This window comes from Hyaena hyaena, unplaced genomic scaffold, assembly GCF_003009895.1.
Source record: "Hyaena hyaena isolate Hyena2069 unplaced genomic scaffold, ASM300989v1 scaffold_286, whole genome shotgun sequence".
Lineage (NCBI taxonomy): Eukaryota > Metazoa > Chordata > Mammalia > Carnivora > Hyaenidae > Hyaena > Hyaena hyaena.
The window spans coordinates 784,149-799,259 of NW_024080918.1; the positions used below are offsets into that span (position 1 = coordinate 784,149).

The 15,111-nt window shown below is 42.1% G+C and overlaps 1 protein-coding gene across 1 annotated transcript in view; it reads right to left on the reverse strand.

The window, feature by feature from the left end:
* Nucleotides 1–4,131: 4,131 nt before the first annotated feature.
* DNAI3 (dynein axonemal intermediate chain 3) overlaps nt 4,132–15,111 on the reverse strand; it is a 71,670-nt gene continuing 60,690 nt past the window's right edge. Inside the window, exons 19-23 of the mRNA XM_039246898.1 lie at nt 13,398–13,528; nt 11,070–11,274; nt 9,384–9,475; nt 7,947–8,069; nt 4,132–4,432 (exon numbers count right to left, since the gene is read on the reverse strand). Of these exons, the coding sequence (XP_039102829.1) occupies nt 4,292–4,432; nt 7,947–8,069; nt 9,384–9,475; nt 11,070–11,274; nt 13,398–13,528 (692 nt within the window). The 3' untranslated portion in view covers nt 4,132–4,291. The remainder of the gene's footprint in view (nt 4,433–7,946; nt 8,070–9,383; nt 9,476–11,069; nt 11,275–13,397; nt 13,529–15,111) is intronic.

Genomic DNA, 15,111 nt, shown 5'->3' on the forward strand with positions numbered 1-15,111 from the left:
GGAAGGAGCTGGAAGCTGTGGAAAGGACTGGAGCCATAGGAACCGGAAGGAGGCACACCAGTTAGCTCCATTTTCATTCACACCCAGCATTCCCACATCTTCCATTGTCGGAGATGAGCCTCTCAGCTTGAGCCCCAATGTGAAGTGAAGAGCCCTCAGAGAGAACTCATCCCAGGAAAGGGGGAGGCAACACAGTGTATTGGCCTGAGTCCCAAAGCCTTGGAGTCCAAGAAAGGTGAGCATTCCGAGTGGTCTGACTCATCCCACCCCTACCTTTTGCCTTCCCCCTCTCCTTCCATACACACCAGACTTGCACTGAGATCTGAAGGCTCTCCCTGGCTTCTTTTCTCTCTCTCCCAATAAATATCTTGTACATCTAGGCTTGCCTTGGCGTTAGCTTCATGCTAAACCTAAACTGACACAGAGTCATCGTCCCATCCCCTTCCGCCATGTTACAGGCCATTAGGCAGTTCTAGTGTGTTGATAGAAGGGAGCCTTGAGTTCCTGGTGGTTGCAGGCTTGCTTGTGGAAGAACTTGAGTCAACTTTCATCCCAGGAACTACAGGACACACCTGGGGGCATTTTGCAGAAAGATGAGATACCAGATAAGCGGATGGGGCAAGATCCCATGAAACTTGGGCTGTGGTTGTTTGTGTGACCCCGCTGGTGGCCATAGGCTGGTGAGATGATGAGGAAAATTAAGGTTATAAACTCATAATAAAAGTATATTAGGGGCACCTGGGTGGCTTAGTCGGTTAAGCGTCCGACTTTCGCTTAGGTCATGATCTCGCGGTTCGTGGGTTCGGGCCCCGCGTCGGGCTCTGTGCTGACTGCCAGCTCAGAGCCTGGAGCCTGTTTCAGTCTGTGACTCCCTCTCTCTCTGACCCTCCCCTGCTCACGCTGTATCCCTCTCTCTCTCCTAGAAATAAATAAAAAATTTAAAAAAAAAAAGAAAATTAAAAAAAAAGTATATTAAACTGATAATAACTGCTATCATAAGCAAGATGAACCACATATTTAGTTTCTATAGAAAGAATATTATAATCGTGTTGTACATGTAAATTAGGTAAAATAAAGGCAAAAATTAATTGCTTGCTATATGCTAGGCACTATACTAAGCTCTTTATTTGATAACCCTAAGGCAGACACTTAGTCAATATCCATTACCCCCTCTTCTATGCTAATAAAACCCTCTTTTGTTTGAACAACAATGAACCAGCTCCAGGTAATGGCTTATGTCACATGATCATGACACTCCTGTTCTCCATGGTCCCAGCTTCTCCTGCACTAAGAGATGTCCACACAACTCAGTTCTGTCCACAAGACCTGAGCAGAAGTCTGCTGGCATGGAGACGGAGGACTGAGTCATGAAAATGCTTCTCCTAGAAGACTACAGGGGCAAATCCCTCACCCTCTTCAGATCTTTGCTCAAATGTCACCTTCCCAGTAACACCTACCCTGAACACCTGTTTAAAATTGTAGAGCCAGGCATAGCATAGGACTCAAAACATTATTTTTTTTCTTTAGGGCAAGACATGAAAACAAAATAGGGGAAATTGCCAGAGAAAGTACAGAATAGCAAGTACTGATGCCTTGGGACAGAAACATGCCTTGTGTGTTTGGTGAATTGGAGGGGGCTGGCGTGACTGGGCTGCTGCAGTGTGGGTGAGGAGAGAGAGGTGAAACAGGGTGACCAAGGACAGCCTGATCACACGAGGGCTTGCAGGTCCCAGGAAAGCCCAGGCTCATCGTCTGAGTGAGCTGGGAAGCTGAGGAGGAGCTGAGAAGAATGACAGCCTCTGCCTTTCATTCAAAAGTGCTGGGTCGTTGCTGTTGAGAGAGATTGAAGGGGGCAAAGGTGGAAGCAGGGAGAACGGTTAGGGGGCTACTGTGAAAATCCAAACTGGTGATGGCGGTAGCTTGGACAAAGGTGGTAGCAATGAGGAAAGAAAGAAGTGATCAGGTTCTAGATGTATTTTGAAGCTATTATCAACAAGATTTGCTCACAGATTAGGTATGGATTGTGAGAGGAGAAAAATGATGGATGATGTCTAGGTTTTTGCCTGAGCAACTGAACGCAAGGTGATTAGGAGGACTACTGTGAGAATGGGGTTTGGAGGGAAATCTATTCCCTCAATTTTGGACATGCTTAAATTTGAGATGCCTATCATATATCCAAGTGGAGACATTAAATAGTCAAGTGGATATACAGCTCTTGATATTCTAGGAGAAGTTCATGCCAGGGATATAGGTAGTATTGGAAACTATGAGATTGGATGGATTTACATAAGACATAAGTATGGATCAGGAAGAAGGGAGAGAGGGCAGAAGGGAGAGTGGGGAGGAAGGGTGGGAGGAAGGGAGGAAGGAAGGAAGGAAGGAAGGAAGGAAGGAAGGAAGGAAGGAAGGGAGGGAGGGAGGGAGGGAGGGAGGGAGGGAGGGAGGGAGGAAGGAAGGAAGGAAGAAAGAAAGAAGGAAAGAAGGGAGGAAGGGAGGGAGGATGGAAGAAAGGAAGGAGGGATAGATGAAAGAGAAATAAAGAAATATAGTTCAAGTGCAAAGTTGAGCCCTGGGACATTCCAATAATGATGATGCTAACATGTGCCAGGCACTGCCACCTTATATGCAGATGCTCATTTACCCCTTGTAAAAATGTTGCAAGGTAAATCCTCTCACCTGACTGGATAGTAGGGGAATCTGTTTCACAGCAATATGTTATCCATCCAAAGGCACACAGATGGTTAAGTGCTACTATCTACCTGACTTTTGAGATGAATAACTTTGAGTTTAATGTCCTCCAGTAACTTAACAACCTTGGCATCATCCTTTGTCTTGTATTCCCCATCCAACCAGCCTTTCAGGTCTGTTTTCACATTAAGCTTCAGTACTGGCATGTGCTAATCCCTTACCTTGAACCACGACTACTGCCTCCTAATAGGATTTCCTGCCATTCACTTCTCCCCACTCTAATCCATCCCTTATCTACCTAAAAATAAAGCTGATCGTGTCACCTTCCTGCTTAGCCCTTCTATTAATTCCCCATTATCTGCAAACTATGATCCAGCCTCTTGAGTTTAGTTTCCAGAAACCTTTACAATCTGGTTCCAAGCTACTTCTCCAGTGTCATCTGCTACCCTCCCTGCAGCCCTGTCTCCCATGCCAGTCACTTTCCTGTGACATTGAACCTCTGGTTGAGACACACCAAGCTCTTTTGCAACTGTTTCACGTGCTGTTTCCTTTTTGTGCCCAGACTGGTTAGCCACTCCCCCTCCCCAATACAATCTTGATTAGAGGACAGGACCATGGGCACTGTGTCTTGTTCCACATCTCAGAAGAAAACTCAGTTTTTCACCTTTAAGAATGATGTTATCGTAGGATTGTTTCAGAGCCCCCCTGCTTTTTGTAATTGCTAAGAACTTATTGTTGTTTTGTCGTGAACTGATGTTGAATTCTATCACATTTTTCTGTGTCCATTTGGTATAAAAAATTCTCTCCTTTATTTATTTAGAATTTTTAAAAATGTTTTATTTATTCTTGAGAGGGAGATAGAGACAGCATGAGCAGGGGAGGCTCAGAGAGAGAGGGAGACACAGAATCTGAAACAGGCTCCAGGTTATGAGCTAGCTGTCAGCACAAAGCCTGATGCGGCGCTCGAACCCATGAACTGTGAGATCATGACCTGAGCCGAAGTCGGACGCTTAACCGACTGAGCCACCTAGGCGCCCCATATATTCTCTCCTTTAATCAGTCACTTATTTTCTACTGTTAAATTAACCTTATATTCCCTGGGTAAACCCAATATATCTTTATGTAGAATCCTTTTTTTTATACATATATTTCTGGCTTCAGTTTACTAATACTTTACTTAGGACATAGTCCTTCTATCTGTCAGGGGCCTGGGGAGAACAGTGTTTGTAGGGGCAGCCAAAAGCAACCTGATAATTGGGAGCCAAGTTTGATTTCCACTTCTCTCTGAGATTAGGGGCTCTAAATGGATGTCAAGGCCTGGGGGTGAAGGGGAGGCCTGAAGCTCTGTGTTACTAGAGGAAAGTGAAAATTTCATTATTGGTAACCTTCATATTCAGTACAAAGTTCAGCACACATTCAATCCAAAAATCAAAACAGATCTTGTTGTGATAAATCATGTTTTAATTATAGTGAAATAAAAGGTTAATACTTACAAGTAAACCATGTTTAATTCGCTAGCTCACCTTACATAAAAAATAATGAATAAGAAGAAAAGAAAGGCCTACCAAGTCCCCCAAACACCCCTGCGGAAAGCTTTTCTACCTCATAAGTCCATGAATGACATCCTCTCTGGCATTTTGATGAGGCCAAGGTTGATGAGGGTGTTCTTTTCCAGTTCTAAGTAACTGTCATAGTCGTCTCTCAATTCAGCCTCCATCTGCTCTTTTGACTTCTGATATGTTTTCTAGGGTGAAAAACCAAATCATCCCAATAAAACATTGACAGCTAGAAGTACCAAAGGAAAGAAGGGGCTAGTTTTGAGCAGTTGGCCTAGCCGCAGCTCTCTGGGGGGGGGGGGGGGGTTCGTGGGAAGGCACCTCTGGCGCGGGAGGGAGAGTGGCTGCTAGCTCTGAAGGAGAGTGGCAGAGAGCGAGTGGAGAAGTGTGTGCACATTTCTGTGGCCCAGGAAGCCTCCTGCTTGAGGCTGGTTCTCCATCGTGGCCAGCAACTCTTCTCTAGCAGGGGTCCCGTGAAGGTCTCCTTGTGGAGAACCAGGAAGCTGGGAACATATGGCCCTTTGACACCTCTCTCCAAAAATAAAAACAAAAGCCCCCTGTCTAGTCTTCTTCCCCATGACTCTTGTGTCCTTCGTGTAGTCTGGGGTGTGGATAATTGACTAGAGGTTGAAGAAGTCTTTTGAATTCCTCCCTCTACCAAGTCCTGTGTCAGAGGCATAGCTTATAGATTGCATGGAAACTGCTATTTTTTTCCAGCTTTGGGTCTCCAGCTGAAATTCCAGTTAGAAAAATTCCCATTTTATGTGCTGTTGGAGCTATGATTGCCATTATTTTTCAAGAGGTGAGCTGTATCCAGACTCAGTGTTTGCAAAGAGATGGGGGTATGGTTTCCCTCGGAGTTGGGGGTCAATGTGTACAACCTAATCCCTGGCCACTGCCGCCAGTTCCTGGCTAAGTGCTATAAACATTTTAACTCATTTAATCTCTACTACAGTCCTCTGAGGTTGTTACAGTGTGTTCCCGTTTTCCGTTTTATCAGCAGTTGTTTGTTAGAAGATATTTCTCACAATTAGTTGTTTTAACTTGCTGACACTTTTCATGTTCTTTTTCTTTAATTTATTTTTTATTTTTTATTTTTTATTTTTGAGGGTCAGAGAGAGACAGGGCGAGCAGGGGAGGGTCAGAGAAAGAGAGAGACACAGAATCGGAAGACAGGCTCCGGGCTCTGAGCCAGCTGTCAGCACAGAGCCAGACACGGGTCTTGAACCCACCAACTGTGAGATCATGACCTGAGCTGAAGTCAGATGCCTAACCGACTGAGCCACCCAGGCGTCCCAACACTTTTCATGTTCTAAATGTAACAGAGGAGCCCTTTTAAACCCATTCACTTATCCCCAATCTAGTTCCAGAGAAAATTTGAGAAGTGGTAGCTCTACTTAAAAGAGGGTGCCTTTTAAGTAGAGGATAAAAGGGGGTGCCTGGGTGGCTCAGTCGGTTCAGGTTCCACCTCTGGTTTTCAGCTCAGGTCACAATCTCACCATTTGTGAGTTTGAGCCCCTCATCAGGCTCTGCTCTGACAGGCAGAGCCTACTTCCAATCCTCGGTCTGGTCTTCGTCTCTCTCTGCCCCTCCCTAGCTCTTGCTCACACACTCTCTCTAAATAAATAAACTTAAAAAAAACAAAAAACAAAAAAAACAGGGCAACATGTCAAATGGAAATGAAGTTACAAGAAGAAGTTGGAGAAGTTTTTGAAACTCAGGCACATCATACAATTTCAAGATACGATTATTATAGGGGCGCCTGGGTGGCTTAGTCGGTTAAGCGTCCGACTTTCGCTTAGGTCATGATCTCGCGGTTCGTGGGTTCGGGCCCCGCGTCAGGCTCTGTGCTGACTGCCAGCTCAGAGCCTGGAGCCTGTTTCAGTCTGTGACTCCCTCTCTCTCTGACCCTCCCCTGCTCACGCTGTATCCCTCTCTCTCTCCTAGAAATAAATAAAAAAACATTAAAAAAAAAAATTAAAAAAAAAAAAAGATACGATTATTATAATATTTAGGTGTTTTAAAAGTATTTCATATGCAAATTAGTTTCAGATTACCCATCAGTCTACTTGCTTCCACTGAGGTGGATAATTAGGAGCTGTCACTATGGTATTTAAGCACTCACAATAATCACGGATAATTGCTGGTATAAAGGAAGGGTGTCAGGTTATTTCCCACAACAGAATTTCAGTCAGTATTTGTGAGTGTGTGAAAGAACAGACAAAGGCCAATTTTCTGTAGCAGGCGAAACAATGAAAATTAATTAATTGGTATTCTTTTATGCCTTGTGACCACTAAACCATGTCTTTTGAAATGAGGCCCTCTGCTTTTATTACACTAATGTGTCTAGCAATAAGTGATAATATTAACATTAAAATCTCTACATGCTCATGCTTTTAATTGAGACCCAGGGTCTCACATGAAGAACAATGTTGGAGGAGGTTATATATTTGGCAATAAGGAATCTATAAACGGGATCCGTGGTGAAATTGTTGGTGACAAAAGGCCTAGGAAGGGGAGGAGCAAGAGAGAAGTAGAAACACAGACTGAGGTGACCCCTGAGAGAAAGAGAGAAGGGCTGAATTCACAGAGTGAAGGCCCAACTTCCAGTGGTGAGGGGAGACCAATGAAGTGACAGAAGTCATAGCAAACAGAGGCCAGGAAATGGGAAGTGAGGGGCTTCAGAGCTTTGGTTTCCTTTCTGGTAGAAGGATGTGTCCTCTACCAAATTCTCCTCTACCTCAAATTTTACAGCTCCTATGTATCATATTATAGTAAAATTCATACCTATCTGTCTACATACTGGTTCCCATTTACTGAAAGTCTACTATTTGTCAGGTTCCTGAACCGAAAGCCTAATCCTAAAAGGTAGTTCTCAGTATTCCCACTTAAGAAAATTTTTAAAAAATATTTATTTTTGAAAGAGAGAGAGAGCATGCACAAGAGTTGGGGAGGGACAATGAGAGAGAGGGGAACAGAGGATCTGAAGTGCTAACAGATCTGACAGCAGAGACCCTATGTGGGGCCCAAACTCACGAACTGTGAGATCATGACCTGAGCTCAAGTTGGACGCTCACCTAGCTGAGCCACACAGGTGCCCCAGCATTCCCATTTTAAAGACAAGAACTGAAGCTTGGCAATGATGTGAGCCTTGCTCCAGATTTCATAGCTAGTAGTGGTAGAGCTGGGATTTGACCCCATGTGTCTTGAATCTGTATTCTACTCTTTTTGCACTACTATTTTTATTTTTATTTTTTAAAAGTAATCTCTGCACCCAATGTAGGGCTTGAACTCACTACTCTGAGATCAAGGGTCTGATGCTCTACTGACTGAGCCAGCCAAGTGCCCCATGCACTATCATGTATTATTTCACCAGATGTTAAAATTCTATATAATAAAAGATTCCAAATTTTGAATCATTATATCTATAAATATTTAGATGCCTTTGTATCTAGAGGACTTGGAAATGATGGAAAATTTCAGAGACTTAAGTTGGATAGAATCTAGGTAGTTGTTCAATTGCTAACTGTCACTCATGACAAGCTAGGAACTCAGAGAAATACCCTCTTGACTCTCATGAGAACAGAAGAAGAATGTGAAGAGGCATAATTTTCCTATTGAAACTGTGGAATCAGCCAAGCATACATATTTCCACTAGGGTTACAGGAAGGCAATGACTTTTGTTTCTGAAATTTCACTTACAGTTTTTTTCTTCTCAAGTTCCAGATCCATTTCTTTCTTTTCCTGCTCACGAATTTTCTTACGCTGTTCTACATATTCCAGATGCTTGACTTCTCTTTCAAAGTAGTAGCTAATGCTTGATACCTATTAGAATCACAGACCTGTGAGAGGGGAGCCCACACAGAAGTCCCCATGTTCTTCACAAGGCTCTAGAAGAATTTCTGCTGCTTGTAATTCATAAGGTGGCTTGTTTCCTTTGGGATACTGCCCACAGGCCCACTGCCAGAAGAGCGAGCTCAGTGTGGCGGCTACTGTACTTAGGTTCAGGGTCCTGCAAATTGGAGCATTCCATGAAGGGGGGGAGGTGGGAAGGAGAGAACAACAAAAATGTACCGTTTTGTAGAAGAAATACTCAGGGATTGATCTTTTCCACTTTTCTTACTTCTCACTATTAAGCCCGAGGAAAGTTTCTTATCAGCAACCTAACTTGGAAAGCCCAGATGAGGATATCAGTGTAAACCCTAAAGGGACTGGAAGCAGAGCTGAGCTCCTGGTCCCCTGGGGGACTTAGTGTGTGTACATTAAGAACAGAAGCAGAAAGTCAGTAAAGAGAACTTGGGCAAGGCGGCCACGGGAGGGAAAGCATCCTGCTTGCCAGTAACTAGGCTGATGTTGGGGCTTGCCGTGGATTGCAATCTCTATACTTAACGTTGGCTGTATATATATTTATGTATCTCTGTTCACTGATTTTCTTTTTATCCATGTTTATCAAGTGTTAACATTACTTAAAACCTTTGGGTGGTACCTATGGAAGGCCAGAAGACTGCCCCCACAGCCATGCTGCCTGCAGTACACCAAGTTGAGGGAGATGGGTAGAGGTGGGTGATGGAGAGATGTATCAAAATGTCAGCTGGGCCTCCAGGAAGGGCATCACTAAACTAGGAGTCTCATACTTCACTTACAACCTGAAAATGATATGTTATGACTCCCCAAATCAATTCTTTGTTTAAAAATTTTTTTTAATGTTTTTATTCATTCTTGAGAGAGAGAGAGAGAGCGTGATCAGGGGAAGGGCAGAGAGAGGGAGAGGGAGAGAGGCAGAGGATCTGAAGCAAGCTCTGTGCTGACAGCAGAGAGCCCACTCTGAAGTTCTAGCTCATGAACCGTGAGATCATGACCTGAGCCAAAGTCAGATGCTTAACTGATTGAGCCACCCTGGTGCCCCCAAATCAATTCTTTTCTGAATCTAGGCTTCATTTACTTGCCTTCTCTCTTAGCACATTTGTATTTTTGTGTTTCCAAGCTATGTAATTCATACAACAGAAATACATCCCCTTATTTTGGATTGTATGTTTCTCGTTTTCTTACAGAACAAAAAAGCTGTCATTTCTGAACACTTTTAAAACATACCTCATCAGTATCCGGTCACATGAATCCTCAGAGCCAAACGTTACTAACCTCATTGGTGGACGGGTGACTTAACGTCCAAGGAATTTCCAATATATGCAGTGTCCCATAATAATCAGCTACGGCTATAAATTGCTGCTTGGCTGAAAGATCCAGAAAATGGGAGTGGGGGGGAACAAGTCAGCAGTCAGAAGAGCCATACTGGAGGGTAAATATGAAATGTGTTCTTGTTTTGTCATCTTCCAAATGACCTGCTGTGGTTACAGTAATCTTGGCATCTTCATCAGACATTCGTGACTGAGGACCATATTAATGTATAAAGAACATTTTTCCAGTTGATGAAATGGAGACCCTGAGCCTTTGTCAACCATCCTGCCCACTTCAAATCTTGTCTTCTTGGTGCTACTGTAAGGAGTGTGGCTCCTTGCTGAGGTTGACCTTCTGTGTGGCTAGGCCACTGGGCAGACTTGAGAAGTGGGGATAAGACAGGAAAAGATTTTCAAGGAAAAATCATGAAGCCAATTTTCACCAAAGACTTAGTAAGGACTAATGGATACCATTAAAAACACAAAGAATGTTTTCAAGAATTTTAATTTTCTATCTTATCATATGTTTTTTTTTTTCCTTTTTCTTATTTTCAGAAGGTTTGGTTTAAATTGTTAAATCCTAGAATCATAATCCTTGGATATATACAAAAGCAATGTTTTGTAGCAAAGATGGAAAAAATCCTATGCTCTGATGACACATATGGCTAAGCAATAGCCACATATTTCTAGCAATAGAAATCTGAAGACTGACTTTCTAAATGTAATATTTCAAAGAGAGAAATGGATAGAAAGACAATTTTATGCATGTACACCTTTAGAAAGAAAGGAAACTTTTATCTTTTTATTTTTATTTTTTATTTCAGAGAGAGAGAAAGAGAGAGAGAGAACATGCTAATTGTTTGGAGGGGCAGAGGGGGAGAGTGAGAAAACCTCAAGCAGGCTCCATACTGAGTATGGATCTCTTTCCCATGATCCTGGGATCATGCCTGAGTGGAAACCAAGAGTTGACCACTTAACTGACTGAGCCACCCAGGTGCCCTGAAACTTCTTTTAAAAGAGGCAAATATACTAGGTTTACATAGAAAGTAGTGCTTGGGTAAAAAAAAGAAATTGGGACAAAGGATATCGATTACATTTCCAAGGAAACATCCTCGAATTTCTGCTTGCTTTGTTATACATATATTTTCCTCATAATTAGTCCAAAGGTTAATGTTTAAATAGATAAATAACCCCAGAAATTGCTTGATATTATCTAGGGAAAGGCTCCCCCAAATGATAAAATATTGAAAATTTGTGACATAATGACAAAGTAAAGATACAAGAATGATTTCATTTGGAAAAGAAGCAGCAGAAGCTAGCAAAAATTTATGGATTGTCCTGTCTGACCTGGAGAAGATGAGAAGGATGCTCTTCATTGTGTGGTTCAAAATCAGCCTCTGCTTATTATACTAAACATGCCTCAGAACTAATTGTCGATGAAGAAAACAATGAGAGAAACTCAGGTTGTATCGAAAGTTTGGGTGCAAGAAGAAAGGGAAAGGAAGGAAAGAGAAAGGATAGGAGGGATGGACAGAAAAACAAAAACCTGAGAAAAGAAAAGATCAGACTTTCCAGATGAATGTCAAAATATTCCTGAGTTACCCCCCAAAGAAGAAAAATAACTTAGGTCATTTAATCAGAAATAACATACCACTAAAGGTCCAGGGTTTGATGCAGGTAATCATGGTTATACAGATGTTTTGTGACTGGGATGGCTCATGGGTTTTCTCCAGAAGGTCCCAGATATCGATGTATCCATCTTCTCGGCCAATATAGAAGACTCCAGGCCTTGTCATGGACCAGTGGCCTGCTGTGTACCTTTTGGGTGCACAGCATGACTGAAGGAGGGGTCCAATCTTTAAACAAATTTTTAAAAAGACACATGAAGGTTTTTATTACTTGATGTGTATTCACAATGATTTTCTGTAAGTACATTCAGATGGCTATGATCAGGGAATAGCACAAATTACGCCCACTCAGAACTTCATTTCTTTTTCTTTTAGGGTTTTTATATAATGCCAACTCTTTTCCTTCCTATGTATTTTTTAATGACATTTTTAAAAAATTTTAGTTGGTTTATAGAAGAGATCAAACCTTCCAGTTGAGCTGGAGATTTGGTGGATGTTAGATAAGCAAAGGTTATAAGGAATTTTTGCTTATACCTTTATTTTGCTGTTGAGTGTCTGTTTCCCATGGAAACGACTTTGGCAGCCAGGAAAAGAGCAAATAGAAAGTCAGTGCCAGCTGTGAGCTGCATCCAGTGCCTTACAAATCCTATTTGGAAAAGATTTTAGGCCAGCAAAGCATTACAAGATCATCTTCTCTTTTCTTCACCATGGATAATTTGTCCTCTTTGGGAAGTTTTCATAGAGAGAAAAAAGATCAGAATGTGCTTTCTTCCCATTGTCCTGCTCCACTTGGCAATTAAGTTTATCTCCTTGTATCCGAAGAGACTAAACTAAACTGTGGGGCTGTTTCCTACCATCCAAGACGTGCGGAAGAAACTTCCTTGTGGAAAATGAAGAGTGTCTTAGATTCATGGGCTCCTTAGAGGTGACACTCCAATTCTGTCCTTGCTCACCTTGCCCAGCTACTTCCATTTCTGGGGGTAACGAGGTTCCTGACCCCCGAATAGTCTATGGACAACCTTGCCTAATTTTCTTTCTCTTTAATGAAAAACGGATACTTTTTCACTGTAAAAAAAATTGAACATACAGAAGTACATTGGTATAAAGTAGAAGTCCTTTAGTGGATGGTCTCTCTAAGTAGTTTCCAGTTATTTCAATGACAAACTCGTACATATATTCACACAGTTATTTGTCTAAGTTAGAGTTCCAGAAGTGAAAGAGTTAGGTCAAAGAATACATATACATATACATATGGATATATGTATATGTACACGTATATGTAATCACTTTATTTAAAGAATATATATATTCTTTATTAAAGAATATATGGATATTTTTATTCTTTTTATTCATTTTATTCAAAAAATATATATTCTTTGTTAAAGAATATGTATTTGGATAAATATAAATTTATATAAGTATAAATTCATTATTATTATATATGTGATTATTTTTTCAAAGAATATATATTACAGCTATGAAATAAAAAATATATATATCAAATTTTGGTAATCTTTTTTTAAAGTTTATTTATTTTGAGAGAGAGCATGAGAGGAGAAAGGGCAGAGAGAGGGAGAGAGAGAATCCCAAGCAGGGTCTGTGCTGTCAGCGCAGAGCCCGATGCGGGGCTCAAACCCACAAATCATGAGATCGTGACCTGAGCTGAAATCAAAAGTCGAATGCTTAACCAACTGAGCCACCCAGGTGCCCCCAGATTTTGACAATCTTCTTACATTGCCCACTGAAGAGACATGCCATACTGGTTTCCCCACACCCTTGCTTCACTGGAGTTTTTCAGTCTTTCCAGTTTTTGGTAGTTTAACTTCTATTTGCCTGGAACCAGGCCCTCTCCTAACCCTGGCCCCCAGAGTTATGGCACTGGCCCCCTATGGCCTATGCATGTCTCTGGTCTCCTGGCGATGGACCCCTTAGCTTGCTTACTCCTGCTTTCTGAACCTGCGGACATATTCCTAGTGCAGAAGCAAAGGTAACAGACTCAATGCTTCTCCTTGGACTTCGGACAGTAACTAGCATTCCATTGTGTATTTTAAGGGGGCGGAAAAAACATAAAGCCAATCAATCGCCTACAATACATATTTTGAAGAAAAGACTTAGATCTTAGCAAGAGACTTAATACTGTTTCCTCCCCTCAGGAAAGAAAGGCAAATGCTTATATTTTCAAAAGACTTACAGTGGTTCTGCTGACAAGCTGGAACCCAAGCCATCTGTTCTAATTTGTCTAAAAAGTATCCCCAGGGCACTGTTATGTCAGAACAGTCTGTTGTTCCCATTGTCTTTCTCAGTAACAAAGGACCATACACACCCACTCTTCCATTTTTCAGGCAACTTACCGTAACACCTTCTTTCCAGATGGCCAAGTTCCATCCCCCAATGGTGAGGATAATGTCCTTGTAAAAAGGTGACCTCTGAACAGTGTGGACAGCTCCATCATGGATGGTGTAAAGGTTCACTGGCTTCTTTGCTGTTGGGGTGGAAAAGGTCATTTCATCATTAATGATAGTGTTTACATTCCTGCATGAAGGTCTCGATTAATGGGATCCAAGAGTAGACAACCAGAGGTCAGTTGGGGTAAATGATTCTGTCAAGGGACAGCTCTTCCTCTTTTTATGGAAAGTCCAGAGAATTTCCATCAAGGCCATTTTTCCAGCTGAAAGGAATACTTCATGTTCTTATTCATTTACTCAATCATTCATTCATTTAGTTGGTCAAAATGTATTTGTGGATTGCCTATATGTACTTATAGGTACTGTAGATGGCTGGGTGAACAAGGGTTAATAAATGAACATGATCCAGCCCGCATGGAGCTTACAGTCTAATGGAAAAGGCAGATATTCAATAAACAATGTCCAATATCCAATAAACAAATCCAAAGTATATAATAAAAATATGTTAAAAGTGTTATGGGGGAAAATTACAAGAAAGATAATAAGGGACATCCATAATTTGGACTGAATGGTCAGAAAAGACTTCTCTGAAGATGAGTCATTTAGTTCTTTGTAGCACTTTGGTATGGGAATATTTTTTTTAATTTTTAAATTTTTATTTATTTTTGAGAGAGAGAGAGACAGCGTGAGCAGGGGAGGGTCAGAGAGAGAGGGAGATACAGAATCTGAAATAGGGTCCAGGCTCTGAGCCAGGTGTCAGCACAGAGCCCGATGCAGGGCTCAAACCTACCAACCATGAGATCATGACCTGAGCTGAAGCCGGACGCTTAACCTACTGAGCCACCCAGGTGCCCTGGTATGGGAATATTTTAATGTGGAAACATAATAATGCGGGAGTATTCCAGACTGGGGTAACAACGCACACCAAAGTCCCGGGGAGAGAAGTGCTTAGTGCTTTTATAAATTTGAGGAAGACATTAAGACTGAAGTCTGGTAATCCCAGCGAGAGACATATGAAACAGAGGGGGACCAGGAGGGTCCAGACCATGCAGGGCCTTGTAGGAGAGGAGTTTAGATTATATTCTAAGTATAATGTGTTTCCATGAGTCCTTTAGGCCTAGAAGACAATCTGACTGATTTCCAAAGATTCTCTGACTACTGTGAAGAGAATGGATTAACAACAGGTTAAAAAAAAAAAAGAGGGGATGCCATAGGAAGTAGTTCTGGTGAGAGAGCATGGTGGCTTGGATGAAGGTACATGGAGAAGAGTGGATGCTCAAGAAACACGTGTGAGCTGGAATTGACAAGACTTAGAGATGGCTTGAGCAAGAGGGCTGAGAATAACTGCTTTCTGGCAGGAGCAACTGGAATCCATGGAGTTTCCATTTACTCCCACTGGGAAGACTAAAGGAGGAGCAGGTTTGGACGTTAAGATCAAGGGTTCCCTTTAGTCTCTGCTCCAGTCTGGGGGTCCTCCTTTCCCCTAGGGTGTCTACCCCACCATTGCTTGGGTCTCCTCTCCCCCAGGCCTGGCTGCAGAGCTGGCTGCTCCCTACTTCTTGCTGCCCACCCCACCTTAGGGATGGCCATAAAGATATGTGCCTATCTAGACCAAACCATAATGTCTGGCTATTTTATAACCAAACCTGAACTTATTGTG